This window comes from Tyto alba, unplaced genomic scaffold (assembly GCF_018691265.1).
Source record: "Tyto alba isolate M040663 unplaced genomic scaffold, T.alba_DEE_v4.0 Super-Scaffold_44, whole genome shotgun sequence".
In the NCBI taxonomy this organism is placed as follows: Eukaryota; Metazoa; Chordata; class Aves; order Strigiformes; family Tytonidae; genus Tyto; species Tyto alba.
In genome coordinates, this window is record NW_024881320.1 from 10,107,367 (window position 1) to 10,133,916 (window position 26,550).

The window sequence follows — 26,550 nt, forward strand, 5'->3', positions numbered from 1 at the left end:
GATTTGATTTTGTTATAAGGAAAGTTTTGGTTCAAATCCCAAAAGACATAATTAGGAACATCTTTTAAAATGAGAAATTAAAGAGGTGTCAGGAGACGTGAGAAATTTAATGGGTTGACTCAGACACCTTTCACCCTTGTAAGGTGCAGTTCAGATCCTGCTGTGGAATTAAAATTAAATTGCTGGTGTCATTCTTGTCTCTATTTGCAAATGGTAGAAGTATTGTAAGACAGCACAATTAAGGCAGAGGACTGGCAGTGCAGCTGCTTTGAAGGTCAAGACTCAACTCTACTGTCAAAGCAAGTAGGAAGTAAAATGCAAATAAGCCCATTGGAGAAAAAAACTCTTACGTGTATTCTTTTATTTAAAAAAAATAGTGTAATGACCTCTAGTCTTTTCCATCTTGTTTTTCTCCTTGTCATTCTTAATTAAATATGAATATATTGCAGGTGAGATGTCTTGCAAACATTTGTCAAGACTATTAAAGCTCTAATAAAATGGACAGTGTACCCTCAAATGAGTGTTGCAGATTTTTAGAGAGTGTGTGCTTGCAATTACGGCAGAGTCCGAATGATGCAACTATCTTCTTTGCAACTGAATGGTTTTTATGTTTTGAAAACAGCTGAATTTTAGATATCCTTACTTAATCACTTATTGAATATGATAATATCACAAGAAAATATTGTAAATGGTCATTTCTACTAGATTTCTCTTGAACTGTCGTGCCTGTGTGTTTAATACTTACGTAAATGAAGCTGCTTAGAGAGTTCACAGAGTGCAAGTAATCTGTTAGGATTTGTATCTGACTACCTGATAGATCCTGGATACTTAAATGTGAGGCAGAAATTTCACTTGTGTATCTTGAGCCACTGTCTGTCTGGCTTTATGTTCTCTCTGCAGCAGCACGGCCAGAGGAAGGTACAGCTCAGCAGCACTGTAAGAACATGACAGACGTACTGATGCTCTCCTAAGTTCCTGTGGTGTAAAAATTTTAGTCCATTGATTTGCGCATTATAAATGTGATCAACCACAAGCATTCATGTTAAGAAAGCTTTGGAGTAAAGTATTGGGATTTAGTTCTTTGTAACTTCCTTCCCTGGGTCTTGTACGTTATTTGCAGTATAAGTTCCCTTTTTCATTTATTCTGGCAGCTGGAAGGAATTTCATTATTTCCTTGACTCACTGCTTCTTAGAAAAAAAATTAAAAGATACATCTTTGAAAGCTAAAAAGTTCATAAGATTTAATGGTCTTTAGAGATTTACTGGGAGAGTAAGTAACTTCTGTAATATCAGAGAAGCATCTGAGAGTAGAACAGGTCTTTCTTCCCAGATACCTCCACTGGCAATAGGGAAGACTACTCGGTGGTTACCTTTTAAATGTCAATATTTTAAACTGCCAGAATCGTTTCTGCTAGAGCCTTTTGTAGGAAGACTTCAGAAAAAAAGAACATCCTTTGTTTCCTCTTCCACATAGAATCTTCTGCTTTAACTGAAATTTTCTGGCTCAGAGGTTTGGGATGGTTTCTTGTTTGTTTGTTTAAAAAAAACCACCACCTTTTAAAACTGATATGTGGAAGGTCCATTAAGCCTGTATATATTTTTGGTTTGTTATGTGTATTTAATTATTCCTGTTCATTAGCTCATAAACTAGAACAGACTTGTTCAAAAATCTTCCCACCATTTGGTTTCTGTCATCTGACATTCATTCCATGTTCAGCAACAGGTGTCAGGTTTATGGTTGCAACACCCAAATGCTTAGATGATCACCCACTCCATTGCTAACTAAGCCCAGGACAGTTTGGCTTCTGGGTGGATTTGGGCACATTCAGTACAACATGACATAAAGTTACATGTCATACGTACATAGACTGCAACTGTGCTCTCGGCTCACCCAGGTAAGCATGCTTGTGTTTTGGAAACATTTCACAGATGTAGAACGCCAAGCTGGTTGTCATTGACTGTCTGCTTCCACGGCAACTCCAGGTGAACCGTCCTATCTGTAAGCAGCACTGATCCCTATTTCTTTTTTTATTTGTTATGCAGTACCCCAGTGTGTCCTTTTTGAGTCTCTTGTTCAGCTGTCATAAAAGTAACTGTGACCCAGCAGACACCCGAAGGACAACTGATTCCTGGTACTCAGCAGTTAACCTTGAGATGGAAGAGGGTGGAAATTAGCATTATGGCATCAAGAAGCTGAAATGCCACACTGGGAAAAGTGGGGAATAGAGTTTCACCTTAGCTTAGCTGGCAGACCTGTACTGCCAAAGCAGTTAGATATACAGTCCTGTAAGGTTGACGCTGATTTAGATGACCAAACTGATTTTTTAGAGCCTTCAACTTAATGTTTCATTAGACTACTGGGAGGAATTTTACTGTGCTGCAGCAGCTTATTTCTTTTCTAGCAGAATAACCACCCATAGAGGCAGTATTCAGAGCAATAAGCTGAGTCATGGTCATTCTTTGTAGTGATTAATTATTAGAAAATTAATTTTAGATTTGTGATGTATCTCTTTTCCTGCTGTTATGAACAACTAAATGGTTGAACATTGTGAGTAATTCTGTCTAACTCATGCTAGTGCAAGTGAAGCAGCTGCTCTGTATTTTCAGTGTTCCAAATAATAGAAGAAAATTTGCATGTAGGAAAAATAGGTTTAATATCCTAAACCCTTTGTGTGAAAATGGGAAAACTATATGCAAAGCGTTACATTTTCGAAGCAGCACGGGCATTTTTTGACTACTCCTACTTGCAACCTGTTGGAAGGTCTCATGGATCAACTTGTGTGTGCCTTTGTCCATTCATGAATGCAGGAGGGCAGTAAAGTGGCATATAATAGCTGTAAAAGTCCGAGATAAAGTACCACTGATAGATGAGAACTACATTTTGGATGGCAACGAGCATAGCAAAGCACTTTCTTTCCCCTCTGAACTGTCAATAGCAAAGAGACTTGCGGACAAACTTGGTTATTTCTGCAATGGGATTTCCTAACAAGGCAAATTTCTGAAATGTAACCAGTTTTAGAGCCCCTTTTCTTGCACGATTGTAGCTCAGCAAAAGGACAAGAGCAAGACCTTTTTATCTAGCAATATACCTCCCTTTTAGATTGCAGCAGCCCCTCTGAAAACCCAGCCTCTGGTATGTGGGGTTAAAAGTACCATGTCCTCTTATCTGAAGGGAGAGAAGCACTTACTGGCTGAGCTAAGGCTTTCATATTTGCAAAATGATTCAGGAGTCTCACTTGGAAAGCTCTGTAGAAGTGTCAGATGTTATTATGTACCTCGTTGTTCCAAATGACAAGAAGAAAATTACAGAAAGTAAGCCATCATTTTTGTGAATCAGAGCCATCCCACTTCCTTACCACTGCTTAGCAATTTTTATGCCAGAAAAAGGAAGGATTTATTTAAGATCACAACTGTCATGAATGATGATTCCCAGCCCACACCTGGCTTTTGGAATGCTACATTTCTGAAGCTTTAGGTGCATCTCTCAGCTCTTTGCAAGAAAGTTGTACAACTGTAATTTTACCAAAAAAATTATTTTCTGAAAAAAAATGCCTTTAGAAGAAACAAAGACTATGGAAGAGCAAGCTCTTTTAGTTCAAAAAACAATCTGAAAACGTGGCTTTTTTCTGTATAGTTCCTAATGTGTGATTGCTTCAGATGTCGGTTTAGATCAATTCACCTTTTCACTATCAACAGAAGATGCAGGTATGAGGCTGAGTAACTAACTGTGCCTCAGTTACAAGCTAAATATATCTTGCCACTCTAGATAGCCATGGAAATGATGAACACAGTCTAATTTTTTCTGTGAGCTGTCTGGTTTGTTTGGTTTCATCTCTGTGTGAGAATTAGGTAAACACCTCTTTAATTTAGGAGAATTTCTCTTTTATTAAAAATGTGTGGAGGTGGCTCCCAGCTGCCTTCAGCTTTGAATCTTAGGTATCTGGGTATGCATGTGATTTTTGTTTTACAGAGTTGTCCAGAAACTTCCTCTGGCTCCTGAGTACTTTGACATTGTGCAGGTTAAATGCTGTTACAAGGCCAGTGTATTTCCATGACCAATCCCAAGTACGTTTCTAACTGTGCAAACAGGAGACCCCTATGTGCAGGGTTGTAAATACAGCTCCTTTTTCACACTCAGCACCAGTCCAGCCAGTGGAAACACCCACATGGGGCCATGGCTGCTGCCATGTGAACCCCTCTGATTTTTAGGACAGAATTTTTTTGCAGCACTTTTTGTAATAGGATCTCAGAAACATGCACATCCAGTGGGCACGCAGCTCCACTGTGACAGAAGATAATCTTATCAGGGAGTAAGCTGAGAGAAAGGTGAAGTGACAGGCATTGCTGCCCACTGTGAATCTAACACCCAGAGTCAATTCTTGTTTTCCACGGGCTTTGCTTGTAGGCTGGTATGTCAGCTTCAGGGTGAGGTTTTTGCATCATGGTGACTCCATATATAGTCAGCGATGATCTGTCTGCTGTCAGAGGAGGATTTGGGGAATATAAGGAGGAGCCTCCTCTCTTTATGGCATATACAGGGAGTGTAACATGAGAGGACTAGAGCTAGACAGTGTGACAGTCCCACCTCCTCTGTCTACATCCAGTCTGCTTTCAGAAAATGAGGGAGATGGCACAGCCACACCTCCCAGCTGTGCTGAGAATAAACAGAGTAAAATCTTCTAGGTACTTCCGAATGCCTCCTAATTAGTAGTAGTAGGGTTTGGAGCCTTTGAGTTATTTTTCCAAGTTTACATTGAGCTCAACCATAGAAAGCAAAATTTAAGGACCTAAAGTGCCCGTTCCAGAGCCCTCTGGCCGAGCATTGTGCTGTCATGGCAGTAGACTGATGAGGGATCTGTACTTTGTCTTCAGAGAGAAGGTGATTCTGGTTTTCAGTAATGAAAAAAATGTATACATTTAACTCACCATCTTTTGGCTTGCTCTGTTTGGTCCTGCTTCAGGCAGATACTTGAAGCTTGGAATGATTCCAGAGGTTAGCAGGAGTTTGACAAACAGCACATTCAGGCTATTTTTAATTTAAGGAGAATACATTTGGGGCGCTTTTGTGTTTTGTTTAAAGTATTCTTAAATTAAAAGTTTGGAGTTTTTCTTAAAAAAACAAACAAAAAAAACAAACCCAAACCCCAAACTGTTCCTGCACTATCTCACTCCCTTTGCAGTGTCTCCACCACCCCTTGCCAGTCCATGCTGCCAGGCCTCCACAGACACTTCAGCTATGTCTTTTATGGGATGTCTGGCCTTTTAGGCAAATGCTGCACAGGCCATTCTCTGTTCTTGCCTGCAGCTCCCAGGCAGACAGAATTAGCCTTGGAAACAGCTGGATGGCAGACAAGAGAGGGAGGCAGGGACTGGACCTCATGCTGTAACTATCTACTAAAATATTAGCACTTATTTCCAGAGAATTGGAATGAACCAAAGTTAGCCTTCATACATATGAGATTCATTCTGACCTGCAGTGTATGATCTGAAATGAAATAACACAAAAATAAATATTCTAAAACCTAAAGATCATGGCTCATTACTCCTGTCTGCAAGCTCTTGAGCCTGGCTGCTTTTTGTGCCAGAAAGAGAGAGTCTCTCTGTCATTCACAATTTTTCTCTTTCCCTTTGAGTTATTTTCCTGACCAGCAAAGGCTTCAGGATTGATTCCACCCTCTTTCAGCAGCTTGACAACACTGTATTTCAGCATCAGCTGAAAGCGTATGAAGGGTGTAACTGACTCAAGGGTTTGGCCACTTGCTGCTGTGTACCATCTCAATAGGATGTGTTCATGTTTGCACATCATCTGAAAATTTCTAGACAACAAACACTCCTTTAGGTTAAGACTCATAGCAAGTGCATCTGCTTTACAAATAATAAGGCACTCCTTCAAGAGGTTCTTTGAAGGAAAATTACGTATTTCTATAAGGGAAGTCCAAGTGAAGTTTCTTATTGCGGCCACGGCAGAGAGCAGAAATGCAGGGCCTGAGCAGTGGTACCACAGCAGCGTGGTTGTGTGGCAGAGAGCTCGTCTCCAATGGTGCCCCGCCAGGCCAGACCAAAGTGGAAAGGTGAAAAATGGGAAGGGCAAAGAGGGAAAGAGAATTAGTGCCCAGAGCATGGTGCTATTGATGGGCAGTGGGTCTACAGGCTTTGTGGATGTGTTTCTGGTCTTGGACAGCATTTGTTGTGGAATCTCACTATATTCTGAGCGTAACTTATTTACTAACCTGAAAGAACTTTGTTCTTCTGAAGCAGGCAGGTAACCAAGGCATTGCACAAGTAACCTCTTAGCAAATAGGAACACACAGGGACATTCATTAGCAAAGAGAATTACTGGCTTGTGGTAAGACATTTTCTAATAGGTTGAACACTTTGGGTTTGGCTAAAATAGGTGGGCTTTGGATCCATCTTCAAGACATTAGAGATGGCTGCAGATGTACCATGACCCTTTCACCCACTGCTGGAAGGGATTGATATATGGAATCAAGCTGATGCAACTCAGTTGATTTTTAAATATTCAATAGCCAAAAACTGCTGAAGTAATCACTCCTTCTCTACTCCTGTTGCAGAAAATCCCTACAGGGTTTGTCCCCTTTTGCTGCCTCTTGTCAAATTACAGAGCAGGCAACACTCAACTCTATTAATAGGGATTTTGAGCATGATTAATTGGGTTTTTAAGTGGGTCACTTCCAAAATTTCTCGCTTACTTAGTTCTACTTGCAGCCATTCACCTGTGATGCTTTGTTTTCATGGTATCATCTGAAACTCTTTTCTCATTTGATGCACTCCTGTGATTTTCTGCATAAGGTTGTCAGTAGGAGCCTGTTTTATTCCTTAGTTTTTGCTGCTTGCCTGTGCAGCCATATCATCAAATTGCTTTTCTATATTACATGTGCAAATAGCCGTTGAGCATTGCAGATCCTATACTGATCTCGTGCTTCACAAGTGTTACAGTTACTCTAGAAGATTCATGAGCCAGTTCTGCAGATGGACCGGTCTTGCTGCCTGTTTGGATAATTTTGTCAGTTTTATTTTGAATGCTATCCTAAGGTGAAATATTTTTTCATGGTTGGTCAAACAAGATTATGGATTTGACTGTAAAACTATGAGTCATCTCAGCCTTCATTTTTCTTATTAAGAATGATCCTGGAGGAAAGTACAAATGAAAATGTCAGATCTGTCATAAATAATGTAAAAATGACAGCCAGGAGGAGAGGTCTCCCAGACCCTTGTTGTCCACAGACACAGAAAAGAAATCAGTTTTGGAGGACTGAGACTGCAGCTTGTGCAAAGTTTTATCATCCTTTTGACTTCATTGCATTTAAGTGTTTACATCATCCAGGTATCTAGTCCAAATATCTAATCTTTGCCTTTTATTTTGGAGGAATATATATCATCATTCTTCATTGTTTAGCCAGGAATTAAGCATTTGAGCTTATGGTTCTTACTTGATTCTGTGAACATATTTCTATGTATTTCATCTCCCTAATATTTCATTTCCAGAATCAATGCTATATTCAGAGGGCAATTAAACTAGTAATTCTTCGCTCTATGTTTTGTGAGGAAGCCACTTTTAAAGATCTAATGTCTCAAAGAAGAAAAAAGACCAGCAGTAAAAAATTAAATCCTTGACAGTTCTTCAGCACACAATATATAATGCTGCTGATAAACAGTCTGGTCTGTTGCAGCTGATAGTGTGGGGACATGGAATTGTGTTGCCAGTTACAAACATCTGATTTCAAGGGCATGCTCAAATACTAACCTAGTGATAGGGATAAGGTAAGAATGTATTGTATCTGTAGTGATCAGAAGTGCCAGAAACCTTGAATTTAGCATCAGCACCTGTGATGAAATATAGTGGGAAACTAATGAAAACGAACATTTCTTCTGTCATCTTTTTTAAGGAGGAGAATCTTACTGGGGAAAACCTTTCAAAGATGAATTTAAGCCCAATTTGTCCCACACTGGACGTGGTGTTCTTAGTATGGCAAATTCGGGACCCAACACAAACAAATCACAGTTGTAAGTAGTCACTTGCTTTTTGTGTTTTATTGCTTCCCTCTAGACATTGTGTCTTACTCTTTTAAGAAAACAAATGACATTTTGCAAGGTACTCTTTAAAGTTCAGTCAAGTGAAATATTCTATCAAGTGCTGCATGTTGAAATCAGGGTAGCTTCAGCTGCTGTTACCTGATCTAAAAGCAAAGTGATGCACAGCAAGAAGACCTGTAGATTTAATTGTCTTTTGTCATTAATTTGTCTTTTCTGTTTTTATGATTTGAAGTTTTTGTTCGTTTTTGTCAGTGCCCGCCCAAGTGTTATCCCTGCAAGATCATTACACCTCTCCACTCTGTTTAAATTTAGCCCTGTATTGAACTTTTTGAAAGGGCTTAATGACATGAAACATATACTCTGTGGAAATATTGCTTCTTTTAACTCACCTGATTTAAAATAAATGAGAACAGTTCTGCACTGTTGAAATGTGTAGAACCCAGATGTGGCAGAATGCAGAATCTAAGGCTGAGAATGACTTGGGTTTCATTGTTCGAAAGCAGGATGAGGACTGAAGCGAGGAAGAAATAAATGAAGAAGCAGGAAGAACAACAAATGAAATTTAAAGATACAGAAGTTGTAGTAACCTCCTTTATGTATAACATTAATACTGTTTGCCTGCAGTCTTGAAAATGTTCTATGTCACTTTGAGCCAACTATTGGTTGCTCTCTAACTACTGCAATAGAAAAAGGTTGTACTTTCATTGGGAGCCCCAGGCGAGTGAGTGTGTGTACAGTACTGAGTGTGTTGGGACTGGGGAGAGGGGGAGAGGGTTCTTGGTGTTGGTCTTCATGATGCTAAGTATTACTATGGCTTGTAAACTATGCAGTGGTGTGGTTAGCTTTAATTAAACGCAAGTGCTTGTCTCAGGGCCTTTAATGGGCTTACTTATGCACTTAAGGCTAAGCACATGTTGAGCAGTTTGCAGGATCGAGTTGCTGTAGAGCTTATTTTGGATTTGAATGCTATTGCTAGCATTCAGGTGCTAAATCAGGGGAGAGTAGGGGCTATTTTTTTTTTTTTTAGAAAAAAAGGTATTCTAGAAACAAATGTTATAGAGATAGTTGATAGTTCATGAGTGATGTGCCATATTAAGTCACATCATCTGCTGCTGTAAATGTGATCATACATTTCCCTAAAATTTGCAAATGAAATATGAAATTCCTTTATATGTGAAATCCCTGAGAGACACCAGCTGCCCATATTTATAAAGCTTCCTAGACAACGTGTAGACACTTCTGGCAGCTGTTGTGACCGTAGGAACTGGGTGAATACTTTCCACATAGGTGATAGGGACTGCAGTGCAGAGTGAGCTGGACCCCCTGTGTAAAGTGATGCTTAAATAATGCTCAGGACTTCTCTGGGATCATCCTGAGTTATGTTAATTCCATTGTCCTTAATTTTATTTTGATTGCAGCAGTGGATGAGAAGCTTTCTCTGCATATCTGCTACTGCTCAGATTTTTTCATGACAGTGATACGTAACTGACCACTTGATAATCTTAAGCATTGGATATTTGTGAATAACATGGTACAAAGAACTAATGCACAAGGCTAAGGTGTAATGTTTACCCTGTGTAGGAGTTTGCATTCTGCACAGCATCTCAAAACTTTCCTAGGGCAAGCTACGTCTTAATAGATTGTCAGATTGCAGCCCCTCCTATTTGCAATCATATAACTTCCTGAGGCAGTTGCTTATATGGAAAAGTGCTTTTGGAATGCTTCTGTATTTTTAGCTGTCTCTAATGTAGTGTAACAGATGGAGACAGGGAGGAGAGCCAGTACTGCATGTCCAGCCAAGATGGGCCATCGTGGTCTGTAGACCACAGCATGGAAACCTCTGTCTCATACGCTTGTAGTCCAAGTCTTCTAAAGAAGCATTAAGCTTTATAGAAAAGTTTTAGTAGTAAAAGTGGCTTTGGATTTGTTATTTTAGTTTCCACATTTACTTTTAAAAATGCAACCCCTGAAAATTAAAAGTCCAATTAATTAAAAATTAAAAATCCAAGTTTCACAGGTTTGCATTACTTCTGACGCTTTGAATTATTCTTCTGCCACGTTTGCATCCGAAGCACAAACTTACTCTGTCCAGAGGAGAAATGGATCACTGACAGGCCAATTTAATGGAAGAAAAATGCAAAAAGTAAATATCTTAAAAGATATAAGTTTACACTGGCAGAGACTGTTGTGTTATGTAACTGTATTTGCTGGATGCAAGCTCCCAATCATGCACAGGAAATGTATTTGTCAAGCAGGATGCACGTCTCCCTGTCCTGCCTGAGCTTCCCAGGGCCTGTGTGGCCAAGGAGGCAGATGCTTAGATTAATTTTGGATTTTGTGCAAGTCACCATACTTGGGGTAATGTTTAGGGGTGTTAGTACAGTGTAAAAATTAGGTGAAACCCACAAAACGGAGGAGTTAAAGGACGTTTGGCCAGTGGGCCTCTCAGAGAAGAGCCAGAGAGGGAGAGGGGCTTGTCTTCTTTCAGAGAGCTTTTGCATACAGCTTCTGTTTTTAAGCATTACTGACTGTTGTTGAGTGTCAGTGAGATAATACGCTAACCATTACGTCTTTATTCCCTCCAGCTTCATCACATTCCGTTCTTGTGCATATCTGGACAAGAAGCATACAGTTTTTGGAAGGTAAGCAAAGGATATTATGAGCAACAGTATAGCAGACATGCTCTTCTGTGTGTCTGAAGTCTAAAGGGAAGAATCTAGTGACTCTTGCAATTGAACTGGAGCAAAATCCTAGCTCACAATCCAGTTCTGGTCATGAGTAGGTGGCTGACATCACACCAGTGCCAGGCATCGGACTCTGCCCTTTTTTCCTCCTTCCATCACTGTAAGTTGCCTTACTTCCCTTTTGTGTGTGGCCCTCCAGGGAGTCATGAACAAAGTAATCATCATCCTGTAACCAACCATGTTAATATTTGTGCATGCTAATTTCTGGGACACAAGAGATTACCTCTTCAACACTGCTTTCATCCTCTTATGAGCTGTCAACCAGGAAATTAGTCATGACAGGGCTGCTCTTCATCATGGCATAGAGCATAGAGCTTCTGCATAGGTTAGGTCTTTTGGACCCTTTTATTCTTTTTTATTCTATTCTTCAGTTCTTTTATTCCTGACAATTATCATCAGTATAAAATCTGTATGTTTGTATGCGCATGTGTGTTTACATACATACATGTTTATGTGTGTATATATATATATATAAGGATTTTACCAATGCCAAGACAGCAAGGGAACTTCATTCTTTATACAAATGCATCTTCCAAAAGTCTTTTCCAGTCAAGCCATCACATGATAAAGATCAAGGTATTTATTACAGAAGATACTACAAAATCTTTATGTTACGATTTGTTCTTTGTGTTCTGTGTTGCAGATACATGGTATTTACCAGGTCATGCATAGCTGTTCTAACAAATGCCTCAGTGCAAATGGCAGAAAGGGGAATTTTACTAGCCTGTTTCATTGGTAGTTCCTGAGGATTTTACAGTCTTATTTAAATGAAGATTTGGTTTTTATTCTTTCCATAGTTTTATCGGTTTGAAAGGCAGTAATTGAAAATAAATGCATGTGCTGTTTACATTGATTGGACGTCATACAGCTGCACTGTACAATGAAAGTGATATATGTAATCCATCTTCTCTGCCTGTGAGTTCTTGAGGCAGAAACTGGCTTCATTTTAAACAATTATTTTAGTGCTGTTAGTTCCAATACTGATTCTGCAATAGTTGCACCCTTTGAAATATATTTCTTATTCCTTTCTCAGGTCTGTCCTAGAAAAATTTAAAGTTCCTTTGTTGTTCAGTGAAAGCAGATAACTGAAAGCAAATATATTCTTGGAGGAGTTACATTGCCCGTATCTTTAGACTATTTCACTTAAGCTACAATTTCAGTCCTCCTTGCAAAAATCCCATTAAATCCCACACGGTAATGCTGTTAACCTGAGCTTGCTGCCTCATCAAATAGTATTTTGGTTAGGACAGCTCAGCTGAAAATGTGACTGTTCTTCAGTTCTGGATGCAACAAGGCTTCAGTGAGCCTCCTGCGTAGTCCTCCAGTGTCTTTTCTGTGTTCCCCCAGTGTGCTTCACTTTTACCATAATTCAAAAGGAAAGAATTTAGAGAGTAGCTGAGCTTACTGTGGAGCAGGGAGTGTGTTCTCAAAAGTCTTTGCATTGTGCATAACATCTAAAGTACCTTATGAGCAAAATAGCTCAAATGATGTTTCACACTGTACTTTGCCCTTTATAGAGGAATTACTTCAGTCCAAGTAAATCTGGTTAAGTGTATATTGAAGAGATTTATGCAGTTTTATCAAAGACTGCCTTAATTTTTTTAATTGTCCTTGTTACTACAGAAACCTGAAGTTAGTTGCCAGAGTAAAGAAGTGGTGCTGCTTTCTCAGCATTGCAAATATTCTTAGCTGGAATACAAAGGAAAAACTTTCTAAAAAATGTTGGTTTAGAATCAGATTTGGCTCCCTGCATGAAAACTGAGTGATATCTTCGTATGAACACAAAGCAAGTGAATTTTCCTTTGGACTCTCTTGAACGTAAATGAAGATTAATTCAAATAATGCAAAAAATGAAGATGCTGGGATAGGTGCATTCCAATCACTCTGTATTAATCTATAAATTGAATACGTGAATAATTGAATTTACCTACAATTTTAATATAAAAGGCTGTTGTGTGCAGATTTTAAGATCTATATTCTGTCATCAAAATCCTTTAGCTGTTTTTACCAGCATTTGTTTTTAAAAACCATAAAAGCCAAAAGACTCCAGAGATTGTATCTCCAGTGAAACTCCAGCTTCAGTTTGCTATTTTAGATCCTGGGTGTTTCTGAGATTTTGTGACTGTATCTGATCTTAGACTGTATAGCACAATAATATCTGGGAAGCATATCTATGTGTAATATCTAGGTTTAAGAATAGAATGAACTTACGAAATCAGAATTCTTTGTTTCCATGAATGTTAAATTGGATTGTCTTAATTGGATGCTTACTGGCCTGTTGTGACTTTCATATAGATTTGAGGATTACTTATTTTAGTTAATATAAAAACCTAAATACTTTGATCTCAACTGCACCCTCACCTATTTCTGTGTGGCTCTGGTTCATGTTACTGAGTGTCACGTATGTATCTTTGAGAGCAGAATCTGAGCTGTTTGTAATTTGTATAGAACTTTTCAGCAGGCTTTCCATACTTTGGGGAACAAAAAAGAGTGAAAGATCAGCCATTCCCCACCCCTTTGTTTTTTTTTTGGTCCTGTGTGGGATGGAACATTGAAAAGTTCCTTCTCTGAAGCTGCACCTTATTCATGTCCCCACTGGTTTGAAACACAGTTTTTGTGTAGTAGCAGCTATTAATGTTGGATGTTTGGCTGTTAAGTATGTTTGGAAAACACACCAGCTGCAGGCAGTGGGACTGTGAAGAGGTGGCGCGTGTCTGGCTTGGTGCACTGGAATTTTCAAGTCTCCGGAGAAGGCTGTGGCTGGAGATCAGGCAAGGCATCTTGTCATGATTGTGCTGCCCACCATGGCAATAATGAGGACAGATGTTACTGAAAATAAAGGTGATAATTTGTCATGGATGGGGAGCAAAAACTAAAGCAGAGAGTGAAAGAAGAATGCCTTCCCTTGGAGTTGTGTTGTAGGCTGCATGGATTTCCTGCTCCAGCAGAGCTGCCTAGATTAAATTAGTAATTACCATTTCTGGTAATTACCACTTCTCTTGACTTAGAGAATGCTGTAATTAATGTGAAAACTAACTGGTGGCTTTTGTTGGCTTCTAGCTTGCTGGTAAGAGGTTTAATTTAGAAACTCAAATAATGTAAACCAACCAGCATGCATTTGCTCTGCACAGAGTGGATGAAAAGCAATTTCAGGTGACAGCTACACGGGGAAGGTCCTGTCTGCTGCTGTTACGGGCTGTGGCAGGGGGCTCTCCCTTTTACCCATGCCATAACTGGGAGTTCAGCTGTTGTGTGAGCTGCATAAGCTACAGGCATGTTACAGCCAAAACACACGCATAGGCTGATGTGTGATTCCTGTCTGATGTGCTTTATGAAATTTAGATGCAAGCACATCCCATCAGTGTTGTTATTATATTTTCTATTACTCCAATGGCCCAGAGCTCCTGTGGATCAGAGATCTGGTATATTTGCCCTTTATAAGCAAAAATAGAGACATAATTTCTGTCCTAGAGAGCTGGATAAATAGAAAAGAGACTGCATAAAACAGGGAAGTCACAATAGTGACCCCTTTCAGCCTATCTTCCACAGACAGTTTGCACATTCTTCAGAACCAAGGAAAAAGCAAACCCCAGGAAAAATGAGATGGCTTTGTGGATGTTTTGGGGTAGCCTGTTCCAAAGCTAAAGGGACACATGAAGAAGTGCATGTTTAAAATAATAGTGGAAGGTGATTGAGCCATGCTGATCAGCAGGAGGAGAGAAATGTTCTCTCTGAATTTTGGGTGAGATTTAGGACAATCAGAACATGATGGGCTTGAAAGTGAGGGCAGGCTGGATGTAGGTGATGTGATAAAAAGAAGTACAGTAGAGAGAGTGGAGAGAAAAGTATTGTGGTCAGGGTGGCAAAGCTGGAAATGATCTGTGTGTTTATTAGAGCATCAGTTGTGTGTTTCAAGAACTAAGAAAAGGTTATGGCAACTGACACAGGAGATAAGTATATGGAGGACAGTTTTCCCTTTTGTACATGGCTGCATGTATCTGCTTAATGCAGATAACTTCTAACTATCTCTAGAGGTTTCTGCTGCTTATTCTTCAATTCTCTTGTTCCCAGAAATAATGAAAAGGGTGGTTTGGGAAACCTCAAACTTGGTGAAATTGCAGGCATGGGTCAGTAGCTGACATGCACTCAGCTTAGTCCTGTCTTTTCTTCCCTCCTCCCCTTGACAGCTGCTTTTGTGGAAGAGAGTTTTCTTTCCTTGGATAAGTATCACTCTATAGTAAGTATTCCTTAACCTGTTTAATACTTGCTACTGTAATTCTGTACAGTGGGGCAATGAAAGTAACTCTTGTTCTCTAAAGTAATTAGCTACATAAAACAACTATCAGGCATTATTCAGTTACCCAGTAGGGTTAAGTAACACACAGTGTCTGTTTCCACTTGTAACATTCCTGTATGATTTGAAAGGGTGAACCCTAATAGCTTCTAAGCTGGGAAACTCCTGTGGCTCTTCTGCTTTAATACATCTGAAGAACAGAGAAAGTGTGTGACAGGGGAAAAGCTGATTCTGTTACTGCATCTGTGAAGGGAGCCTGACCTAATATTGCACTGCCGTCTGCTCCCCAGGCACCAGGATAGGAGTGAAGAGCAAGGTGGGAAAATAAACCAGGCTTCCTTGTGGAAGCCGTGGCCGTGATTTCATGTAGCACAGGGGGACTGGGCGGTCAGAGCTGCACGAGGGCTGCTGCCGTTTCCAAGACAGTTGTATGAGCTCTGAAGAGGAACCTGTGCCAAAACACAGAAGCCCTTACACGCCAGGTTCATCTGTTGAGTCTAGTTTCAAAATGCTTTTTCCAAGCTTTTTTATTATTTCAGCACCCTTCATTACTGTGTCTCGCCTGCTAGATTAAGCCCTTATGAGAGATTGAGATGTTTTGACTGCATCCTTGTTGCCAGTTCAAATTGCTTGCTCCATTTCAGATTGGGTGTATACATAGAAAACATTTTGTCTTCAGTGTAAGTGTTTGTGCATGTATGTATTGTTCACTTTCTGTGTGTATATAAATGTATGTACTCCTTTTTATAAAAATAACCTTGAGGGCAGAATGTGTTTGCAAAACAACAGTGTGTCTTTCTGGTTTCTGTTTCTAGTTTAAAGCTTTTTTTTTAAAAAAAAGTCCAGACATTGTTCTTCTATCATCTTCTGACCAGGAAACTCTATCATCTGGGACTGCTGCCATCCTCAGCATTGCATAAGGTTTAATTCCTATAATTCTTTTAAACAAAAATATGAGAAATAGGAAGTCAATGTGTGAATGTCTGTGAGACTTGCAGGGAGCTACAGTTTTCTTTGGGTGCAGAACTAACTAATGTAGCAGCGAGACTTTCACTGGCATATTGCAAATGGATAAAGCTTCCTCCAGATATTTCACTTATACTTCGTGCAAAGACATTGGCAGTGGTTATAAAGCAAGGTTACTAGTTTGCATAAAGGAGGCTTAACAGGAAGTAAGATCTTAAATAACATCTCTAAATTTGAAATGCAAAGATTTCCAGTGCTAACTTAGTTCATTTTTCAAGAAAACAGAATTGCACAAGCAAGGGCACATTTTTGTTTTCATTTCTATGCTAACAGAAAAAACCTAAATGTACCTACCTTGTCATCCATGCTTAAATGTAATGCAACATTTATCAAGCTCCTCTAAAAATACAACAAGCTGTCTCAGGGATGCTGAGCTAAATATATAGTTGAGATCATCATTTCTCTGTTCAGCATCTACTGGAAGTACACAGCAAACCCTCAGTTTCACGGGTTGTCGTAATGTAAATGGTGTTTTGAAGGTATCCTTCTTTTCACTGTAGGATGTCATCTGAACACTGTGTAAATCTCACTTAGTCAATTTAGGACAAGTCATGGGTGGCACCTTGTAAAAGGAATAGAGCCAGAAGCAGTGGAAAAGGTTAAACTTGTTTCAGCTCTTCTCTTCTCCCTTCCCTTCCCTGCTGTGCTCCCAACTTAGCACAAGTGACATTGCATGAGAAGGGCTATGTCACACATGTAACACACATGTAACACACTTAACACATGTAAAGAGTATAAAGGGATATTAGTCTGAACTTCTGGAGTTTTCATTTTGTTTTAATGCAAAATATGTACAGAGTTTCTTATGCTGAGACTCAGATATATTCATACAACAGATTTTATCTTTTTGTTAGTGAATATTAGAATAATATTAAGTACTGGTGCTCTCGTTAGAGGTTTTTAGAAATGCTTTCATGTACCAATCTGATGGTCTTTTCTACATATAACTTGTATGGGCTTTTTTCTTGGCAAGATATCTGTGAGCTTTTCTTCTTACCCAGAAGGTATGTTGTGGGACAGACAAAGAATCCCCAAAACTACTCTGGCATGTTGGTTTCCCCATTCTGTGAGGAGCAATTGATGTGACAGATGCCAGTGCATGGGCTTAGACACATTATATCTCATCAAACTGATTTTAGTGATGCAACGTAACATCATGAGATTTGACAATAACACATGTAATGTTTCAAGAGCCTGCATGTACATTGGCTCTCTACTTAGACAAATCAGATGAAATTTTGCAAAATCCTTTATGGTTTGAGACCTTAAGTTGGAATATTCAATGTTTTTGCATCCAGCCATGACTGCCCTGATTACTGTGTGTAGTTTAGTTTTTACTGGACAGGTGATGTTTGCAATCAGATCTTGTTCTTGTTGGATTTTAATTTTTACTGATCAAACACTAGCCTCAGCTGAGACTGATCCTTGGCAGAGCTTCCAAGAGCTCTCTGAACAAAAGTGACTAGTAAATTATTTCCAGTTCCTCTGGTCAGAGCTCTATTCTCTGAACTGGTGGTTTGTATTCAACATTTTTGTTTTTTAATTGGTATTATGGCAGTGTCTGAAGACATAAAACTCACTATCCTGACACTGTAATATGCATAGAGATTCTCTCTCTGCAAAATGTTAGAGAATGCAGGTGTGTAAAAGAAAGCAGTTGTCCATTTTAGAGAGGAGAGGCTAAGAAAAAAAGAGAATTACATGCTCTGCAAGCATAACAACTTTGTCTTCTTCCCCCTTAGCCCTTTATAATCATGTGAAAATAGACTATTTAGGTCATTTACTGATGACCTGTGAATGCCACATCTATTACAGCCTTTTAAAATGTACAAGTGACGAAGTGTTCCCAATAAAGTTTAATCAGCGTAGTGACTGAAGATGCCTGAGCATCACCAAAATGCATTAGGGCTGATATTATGGGAGGTCTAGGTATGGGCTAAGGGATTACTCAGTTGAGATTGCCAGTGCATAGCTGATCTGGCTATTTCAAATTATCAGAACCTAATTAAAGGAAAACATACGAGCAGATAATGAGTGGAGCTGTTGGCTAGAAAATCCTCCAGTATTAAATCAGAAGTTTCCTTCAGGGGCAATTAAAATACAGTGAAAATATCTTAGGCTGTGTGTTAATCATCAGTATTATAAGTGGATCTGATATTGGCCTGGAGGAGGATTTTAAAATTGAGTTTTTATTATGAACTTTCCAAAGTTCATGCAGGGTCTTCAAGCCCTGTGCAGCTTCCCCCAGCATGCTACCTGCAGTTGCAAATGAGTGAGGCTGTTCTAGCCTGCATACATGTTTTTTAATTGCTCTTAAAAATCACAACTTGATTACAGAATACCAACAGGCCCTTGGGGAGTAAAGGGAAGAAGTCTGGAGCAGTGCAGCAGCAACAAAATGTTAGCAAGGATGGCTCTGCTCAGGGCAGAGGTGCGGAGCAGCACCTTCTCTGACTTGCATCGTTTTATTTTCTGTGATGGGGTCTGTCTGTTTGGGTGTGTTTAGTGCCTGTCCCGGCCAGGAGGGCAGCAGTGAGGGGCAGTGGTGCTGCACGAAGCACAAGGGCTGTTGAATGAAAAGGACCCACTTGCCTCTCAGACCATGGCTATCAGCCCGTTTCCTTTGGTTAACGTGGCTCTTGGGAGGAGTATGTGAGACATATGAATAGTATGGTGTGGAGTGGTGGTAGAAGATGTATTTCTCAGCCGGATCATCTCAGACCATCGGAGGTGGCAACCAGGGGCTATGCTGGTGCTGGCTGGGCAGACTGTTGTGCTGGGACTGGAGACGGCTCCTGTGTGAAACACCTGCAAGAGTGAGAGATCCCAGGAGAAGTGTATAAAGGTGGATGTGAATATGATGTATGTTTTGATTGAGGTGTTGCTTATTTCTTTGATGAAAGCAGAGTTAGGTGATAAAACACTCTACATATTCCACCAGTTGAGGTTTTTTTTTTTTCCCCACCAGTTTCATTTAAATTTCTTTTCCTCTGTTTTACCTGCCTAGGCCTTGACAGCCTACCTGTCTTGGTACAGGAGTCCTGGTAATCCCAGCAATCAGGTTTCAAAACAGTTGCCACCCTGCAAAGGCTGGAGGATTGCTGGCTTTCAGATTTCCCCATCCCATGGGCAGCCCTGGGCTCCTTTATGGCCAGCTCCTGTCCCATACTGCTGAGCTCCCGGCCCCAAACTCCTCTGGCTCCAGGAGCAGTGTTTTTGATAATTATGGATGCTTCTCATTGTCCCACAGCCAGTAATATGGGCTGTATTTTTGGTTCCTGGCCATGTGGCTTGGCTCTGTTAAAACAGATGTTGTCCAGCTACAGCCTGCTTTTCTAAGGTATCTGGATTGCTCGGCATCAGTGGCCTGTCTTCATCTTTATTTACTGCTCTTCTAAGTATAGCTGTTTTCAAATTTAATTGGGGATGATGATGTGGATAAAAGTGTTAAATACCCAGGGACCAAGATCTCATCCCAAGCAGGACCCCTCTGGAAACAGACTGACTCAGTGGTTCCTATTTAAAATTAGATTTTGACACCTGTCAGCTCATTTTTTATTTAATGTGTGCTGTGTTCATATCATTCTGGTTTCTCAATCAAAATATCAGCCGCCTTCCAGAAGTCTGTTCCATGGGTGCTGTTATCCCTGTTAACCACATCTGTTGTCTCAAAGATAGGAGGTTGTTTGACAGACTCTGTTTTCCACAAAACCTTGTTGATTGCGGTTACTTATTTCCTTTCTTTCTTAATCATGTCCTGTCTCCGCTATTCCATTATTTTGCTGGGATAGGTGCCAGGATGCCAGGCTTATAATTATCTGGGTCATCCCATTTATCCGTTCTAAATATCCTTCTCTGGAATTTTCCCATTGTTCCACACTTTTTTGGAAAATGAACATGCAACAGTCCTAGAAAATCTTCAGCCTCCCTTAAATATCTTCAAGCAAGTATTTGGATATGTTGACATGAAAAATGGGAAGCCATGGATCTAACATCCTCTTAGATAAAAACTGCAATGAAAAGTGTGCTGGTGTTATCTTGTGGCTGTGACTTGATGCTCTGCTGCCTTCCCAGGGCCCTCACGAGCTCATGGTTGTGTTGCGCTTCTGGAGCAATCCTGCACTTTCTGCATTACTGGTGTCATTACGGACAGCTACGTCACCACTTTCCAGTAGTGCCATATTTACAATTCCCTTTCTTCCTAATAACATTCTTTGGTTTGATATACAATTTAAAAAAAAAAAAAAAAAAAAAGCAAAAAACACAAACAAACCAAAAAGTAAAAAATCTGAAGTTAATGAAAACATTTGCTTTCTTAACTGTCTGTTGGCTTGTTTTTCAAAGCTCATGGGAGTAACAAATGAGCTCCAAATCTATGGATGTAGCAGGTGAATCCATTTTGAAATGGATTTGTGCCTTACACAGGTGACTGTCCACAGTCACTCGTTCTCCATCTTGCTGGTTTTTGTGGCTACTGGGTTTTTCAACAAATGCCTTTGCTTTGCCTCAGCGTGCTTGACTTTTCCATGTTCTGGTTAATTTTAAATTCAACTCCCAGATTTGAGAAAAAATTCTTACCTTCCACACTGAATGACATTATCTTAGGTCTTCCAAAATACAGTTGCTGACCGCCCTTCCCCCAAACATGATGGTTTAAAAATCTTCTAGAGTAAAGGGGGATAAATTAGATACATTAGATGTAAGGGTGCAGGAATATTTTGAGTGTGTTGTGACAGCTGGAAATTGTGTCCTTCCTCTTTTAGGGTGGTTGGTGGCTTTGAGACTCTGACTGCTATGGAGAATGTGGAAAGTGACCCAAAAACAGACCGTCCCAAGGTACGTGTGAAGGATGAGGGGCTGTGCAGGAGGGAGTGAACACATATGGCCTGACATGGCACTGCAGTTCACCCCACTGACTTCTCTGAAAGTCAGACTTGGGGGAGATGGTGCAACTTAATCAGCAGATTGATTTGCTCTTCTCTTCTACTCCCAGGAGGAAATACGAATTCAGACAACCACCGTTTTTGTTGATCCATATGAAGAGGCAGATGCCCAGGTGAGGATGGTTGGTTGGTTGGTTTTTTTGAAAGGCCAGAGCTCTTCTTTGGTGAACTGTGTAACTTAATGCCTTTTCTTTGAACATGGGCAGCCCCCTGGCCCATATGGTTGCGAGCTAAGATTAAACAGCTGCCATTCAGCGTTGCCTTGTGTGCCAGGATCACCGCCACTCTTTCAGCAGAGAGGTCTTGTAACAGAGTCTGGCATGGCTCCCAGTCCATCAAGCTTACATTGGCTTCCTTCCCAAATGCCCACAATAGCTATGGGTAGCTGCAGGTGAGAAAAGAGGAGTTTTGTTATAATGGCTGCAGACAGCCTGTTTGTAGTGGCCCTTGAGGTCTGCCTCCTCAAGTCTGCCCTGTAATCACAGTGGTGCTGATTGCTGTTTTAGAGTGCTTTAAAGCTTCAAAGTATTGTAGACATTTTCTCCTTACTTTGGGCTAGTCCTTGCAATAGATTGCACTCTTTGCTTCCCACAGGTTGCTGCAGAAAGAGAGAAGGTCCGGCTAGAAGAAGAAGCAGCCAAAATAAAAGCTGAGGTGGTCCCACCAAAGAAAGAGGTCCAGACTCCTAAAACTTACCGGCAGGGAATTGGAAAATACATTAACATGGCTGCAGCGTGAGTTCCCTGCCCGTCTGATCTTTGTTGAATGTTTTAGTTGCCTTTCCTGCTGGACACTGACCCTGTCCAGTGCCATTGCTCAGATGTGTGGTTTGTGCCAGCAGGGTTTGCAAAGACACCATCATGCAGTCCTAACAGTTAAGCATTTCTCTCTACTTCTGTTGGTTTTCGAGATTACAAGTTAACTGAACTTTTAGCACTTGAATGTGACCAAGTTAGTCTTTAACAGCATGTGCTGACTTCAGAACTGTAGATACACTTTCACAACTCAAAAGTCCTTGAGGAACTGTACTGTGTCACTTCCTACACCATCTTTTATTCTTTTCCTCTTCTGCAGCTATTCCTGAAGGCCACGGTCCCACAGTTGTTTCTCTTTTAGCAGCTTCTCCTCTGCACAAAGCAGTTGCCTTAAGCCCATATCAGGCTGCTGATCTGGTTCCCTGTTCAGCCACACAAACAGTTGTACCAGCACAACTGAAAGGGCCGGAAAGGGGAGCAGGTTCCCAGGCTTGCTGTGGAAGCACAGGGCGTCTGGCGAGTAGCTCCAGGGTGCCTGGCTGGTTGTACAGGCTTGTCCTGAAGCATCCTCTCCCAGACACCCTTTGTAAAGCCATTGGGATTGGCAGCATCACTTGCTTTTCTAAAGACGGTACAGAATCCCACCTGAGTGGCAGCTTTGCATGAATTTTGGATAGATTAAAATAAATGTCTTCCACTTAATTTTTTGCAGACTTCTCTAAAAGCATTTGCAAAAATGCCGTTGTCTGCTGCATAAAGTTGTGTATTTATGCATACACAGATCTGGACAACTATTTAATCAGCTTGTATGTGCCTGTGTGACTTACAGGCATTTGCATAACTGTGAGAACAAAAATATGTTAGCCCATGTAGGTCAGTTTGCTGTGTCAGTTAAGTGTTTCAGTTACAAAATATCGCTTGTCCCTTAAAACACTATGTTCAGCTTAAAATTGCCACCATTCTGCACTGTATTTACAGAGGAAACACAGGCAGAGTTTTCAGCTCTGTGGAAAGGGCCAAGGATTATAGAATGGACTTTTCTTTCTTAGCCCTTCGCTCATTGCAGCCTGCCTTGAAACTGGGAGTTCAGGCTGTAGCAGCCCTTTAACTGGTTCAGGGTTCTCCCTATCTACTTACTGATACCTGACGATAAAAGCACAGTACGTGAAGTGTCTGTGTAGTGTTTTCATGGGGTTGCAAACTCTGCTCAAAAGAGGCTGAGATTAGCAGCAGTGACTGCAACAGGCTGTGCTCAAGAAACAGGAAAGGATCTGAAAAACTTGCCCAGCTGCTTTACACCTAGTTCCCCATAAATCATTCTGCTGCCACAAATGCAGGTGAGAAGGTGGGGAGAGAACTTGTGGCTCATATTTTCATCATGACTGTGCTAAAAAAGTACAGCTGTTAAATCTTCAGCTCTGGCCTCAAGAATTTACGGGGTTTTGAACACATTCGTGGAAGTACTCAAAGCCTGACCCAACTTATCCCCACAGATTTACAAACCCTCCATCTTCTTGGGTGTGCCAAAGGCCCCCAGCCCCGCTGCGATCCCCATGCTGGCACAGAGCTTGCACTCCTCTCTAACTGATAAGAGATGGGCTGGCTCCAGTATAGCTGTTTCTGGGAGAGGAAAGGCATCCAGCTGCCCTCATCCCACCAAACAGTAAATAGTCCCTGAGAGTTGTTTTCATTTTGGCTCCAGGAAGCGCAGCATGGAAGATGACGAACCCTCAACCAGCACAGCTGCGAAGAAGGAGAAAAAGAGCACAGACTTCGGGGACTTCAGCTCCTGGTAGCAGCACAGGGAGCCTAGCACTGGAGCAGCACATCAAAAAAAGAAAAGGCGTCTTCCCACATGTCCCTGAAGAGCCCAAAAGACAGTCTGTCCTGGGGAGGGAAGGCACCAGCCTGCCTTTCCACTGGGGAAGAAAACTGTTGCTTTGTTAGGGCTGGTTAATGTGGCTTTGTTTTCTAGAGAGCTGCGTTCCCCTCACTGCATCTTCCTCGAAGGCCTTTTTGTTGTTGTTTTGCTAACCGGAGAACAGGCAGCCCATCTCTGCTGGGGATTAGCTGGAGCCTTTCTCTGCTTGGCTGGCAGCAGACCAGGCAGAGCCCAGCCTTGCAGGATGCTACTTCAGTGAACAGCTACGTTGGTGAAAGAACTCCTTTTACAGGTAATCGTTTCCAGCCGAGCCAATTCTGCCAAGTGAAGGAATGAATTAATGTGCCGGGGAAGTGCCTGTGCTGCTGTAGCGCTTTGCAGCGGGGAGGAGAGAGCTCCAGCCTGTCCTGCCCTTCCCTAGAGCTGCCTTTTGCTAGTTCTCAACAAGGACCAATTCTGTCTCTTGCTCTTTGCAGGCCTGCAGGGACTCTGGCTGGACTGACTGCTGTCAGTCTCCATAGGGCCTCACTCACTCCAAAATGAGCTCTCTCTGTACCTGTTTAAGTCTCTGACAGCCTGGGAAGCAGCAAATCTAGATGAGGAGCCTGGGTTAGCTGCACCACTTGTTCTTCCCAGTGGCTGGCCTTCCTTGAGCCACTGGGCAGCCAGAGGGGCCGGGATGCACCAGTTCAAACCTGCCCTTGGGTCCCAGAAACTACAGCCTGGAGCAATTGAGCAGGAATAGAAACAACTTTTTATTTTCATTTTTATGGTTTTTTAACCATCCCTAAAGCCTACTCCTTGCAGGGAAACACACACTGTAGTCTTTGCCAACATCAGTCCTCCCATCTTTAGGGAAAACCATATAATACAGGTGACGGGCATCTCGGATATTTCTGTTGCATACCCACAAATTATTAGGAAGCTTAATAAAGGCCTTATGGGGTAAAGATACATCAGCCTGTGAAGTTTTAATCCAGAACCATATCTGTGTTACCATCACTTAGATGTAGCAGGCTAGATCTCAAACATTACTTTTCAGTTCATCTTGTGTGTTTTCAGATGACAGAAATACCCTCCCTACCTCTCTATGTGGCTGAGGAGATCATTTTGTAATCAGCTTTGTAACAATACATTTATATTGGTGGTTTCATATTTTAAGAGAAGACTCCATTTCTATGAAATTGCTGTAAAAACTTTTAGTAGAATGTTTTGCATTAAATGCTTTTATTTTCTTTTGAGTGTTTGCCTTTTACTGTTCAACTGTCATTTCCAAGATCATGTCATTGGAAAGTTGATTGTCATACAAGGAAATGATTCATTCCTACTTTTTAAGATGCTCATAAGGAACTCTGGGATCTCTGCGGATATGATTACGTCTTTGTTAAATCATAGGAAGTTCAAACTAGTCTGAAAGAATAATAGGGGTTTTTTGTTTTGCAACATTTTTCAGCATGTAAGTTTGAAATAACATGTTTGATTCCTGGAACAGGGGATATGATGGTACTTTCCTCAAGCTGCATTGCTCGTGTCTTTTTGAAACCTCTTGCTTCTCCTTGGCTGGCCTTTTCCTCATAAATTGTTATTGAACCTTCTACCGAACTTCTGCTTCAGTACGTTTTTGAGTCATCAAGTTCACAGTGTTGCTAGAGCTGGAATAGGCAGTTTAATGAAATCTGTAAGAGCAAAATGCTTTTTTGTACTAGATTAAAATGGAGATTGTTATGAAAGAAAGGAGCTTTTGATTACAAGGAAGGCAACAAAGGTGTGGCAAGGACTCCTATTTCAGAAAGAGTCCTTGCTGCAGATTGATATGAGGGACAGTTTCCTTTTGCAGCAGCAGGCTGCAGAGATAACTATCCACTTTCCCTTTCTACTCCAGCTTTTTGGCAGCGCTCACTGCAGTCCACGAAGGACCACTGCCATGCGGGACTGCTGCCCTTGCACTGCCCATTTCATTACAGTTTCCCACCATAACTTCAGACCCAAAAGAAAGAGCAATTTCCTGGCTTCTAGGAAGGGCTGAGCGTAACCCTTTTAGTTTTGCTCTAAGCAGGAGCGAAGCTCTTCAGCCTCTATTCTGAATTCCTGCCTCTCTGCTCCCTCCTACACCTGTATGTCTGCGTACTTGGTCAAATTTTTTTTAACCAGCTTTTCTTCCGATCAGCAGAACCACAAGGACAATGTGACATGGGAAAAATGGTGAGCTGTATTGACAAGGGCACAAGGTGGGTGCCCAGAGAGCAGGGCAGTGTGGTATAGCCCTCATTTTTACAAAACCTGCCTCTTTGTTGGGTGGCTTGCAGTTTCCACTACCTGAGCTGAGAAAGGGGAGAAAGGAGGCTTTGCTGAAACCTTTTCTGCCCCTTTCATCGCTTGGTTCTCCAGCAAGGATGATCTGTTGAAGGAATACCCAGAGCAGCTCCTGCTGAGTCTGGAGGGATAACCAGGAATTGTACAGCCTTACTACAGAAGCACGCTCTTGGGAACGGCTGGGCTATTTGTAAGCACATTTTTACATTCTTTCTTTGACACTTTTCCAGTAAATGCACTTAGAGAGAAAAAGAAGGATTTTAACCAGAGGCTGAAGTAGCTTTTGTCTGGCCTTGACTTTGCATTGTTGGCACTCTTTGCATTGCTCCATACCTGAGCCACTTTGCTGAAAGGCAGAGGCACAGGGCGACCAGTAAATTAATCATTTCCAGGGATCTGGCACTGTAGCAGTGAACACCATGAGCACAGAAAACCCTCGAGAAGACGGTGGCGTGTGGTGGGGCTGGCAGTCATGACTGCTCCTTTCCATGCAGCCGCACAAAGACATGGGGCTCGTGGGAGACTCAGCTCTTCACCT

The 26,550-nt window shown here is 41.2% G+C and overlaps 1 protein-coding gene across 1 annotated transcript in view; it reads left to right on the forward strand.

Moving 5' to 3' along the window:
* The window catches only part of PPIL2 (peptidylprolyl isomerase like 2), a 73,989-nt gene extending 48,529 nt beyond the window's left edge, over positions 1-25,460 (forward strand). The window contains exons 15-20 of the mRNA XM_042805235.1: positions 7,908-8,025; positions 10,641-10,697; positions 20,883-20,955; positions 21,113-21,175; positions 21,657-21,796; positions 23,520-25,460. Of these exons, the coding sequence (XP_042661169.1) occupies positions 7,908-8,025; positions 10,641-10,697; positions 20,883-20,955; positions 21,113-21,175; positions 21,657-21,796; positions 23,520-23,613 (545 nt within the window). The 3' untranslated portion in view covers positions 23,614-25,460. The remainder of the gene's footprint in view (positions 1-7,907; positions 8,026-10,640; positions 10,698-20,882; positions 20,956-21,112; positions 21,176-21,656; positions 21,797-23,519) is intronic.
* Positions 25,461-26,550: the final 1,090 nt, after the last annotated feature.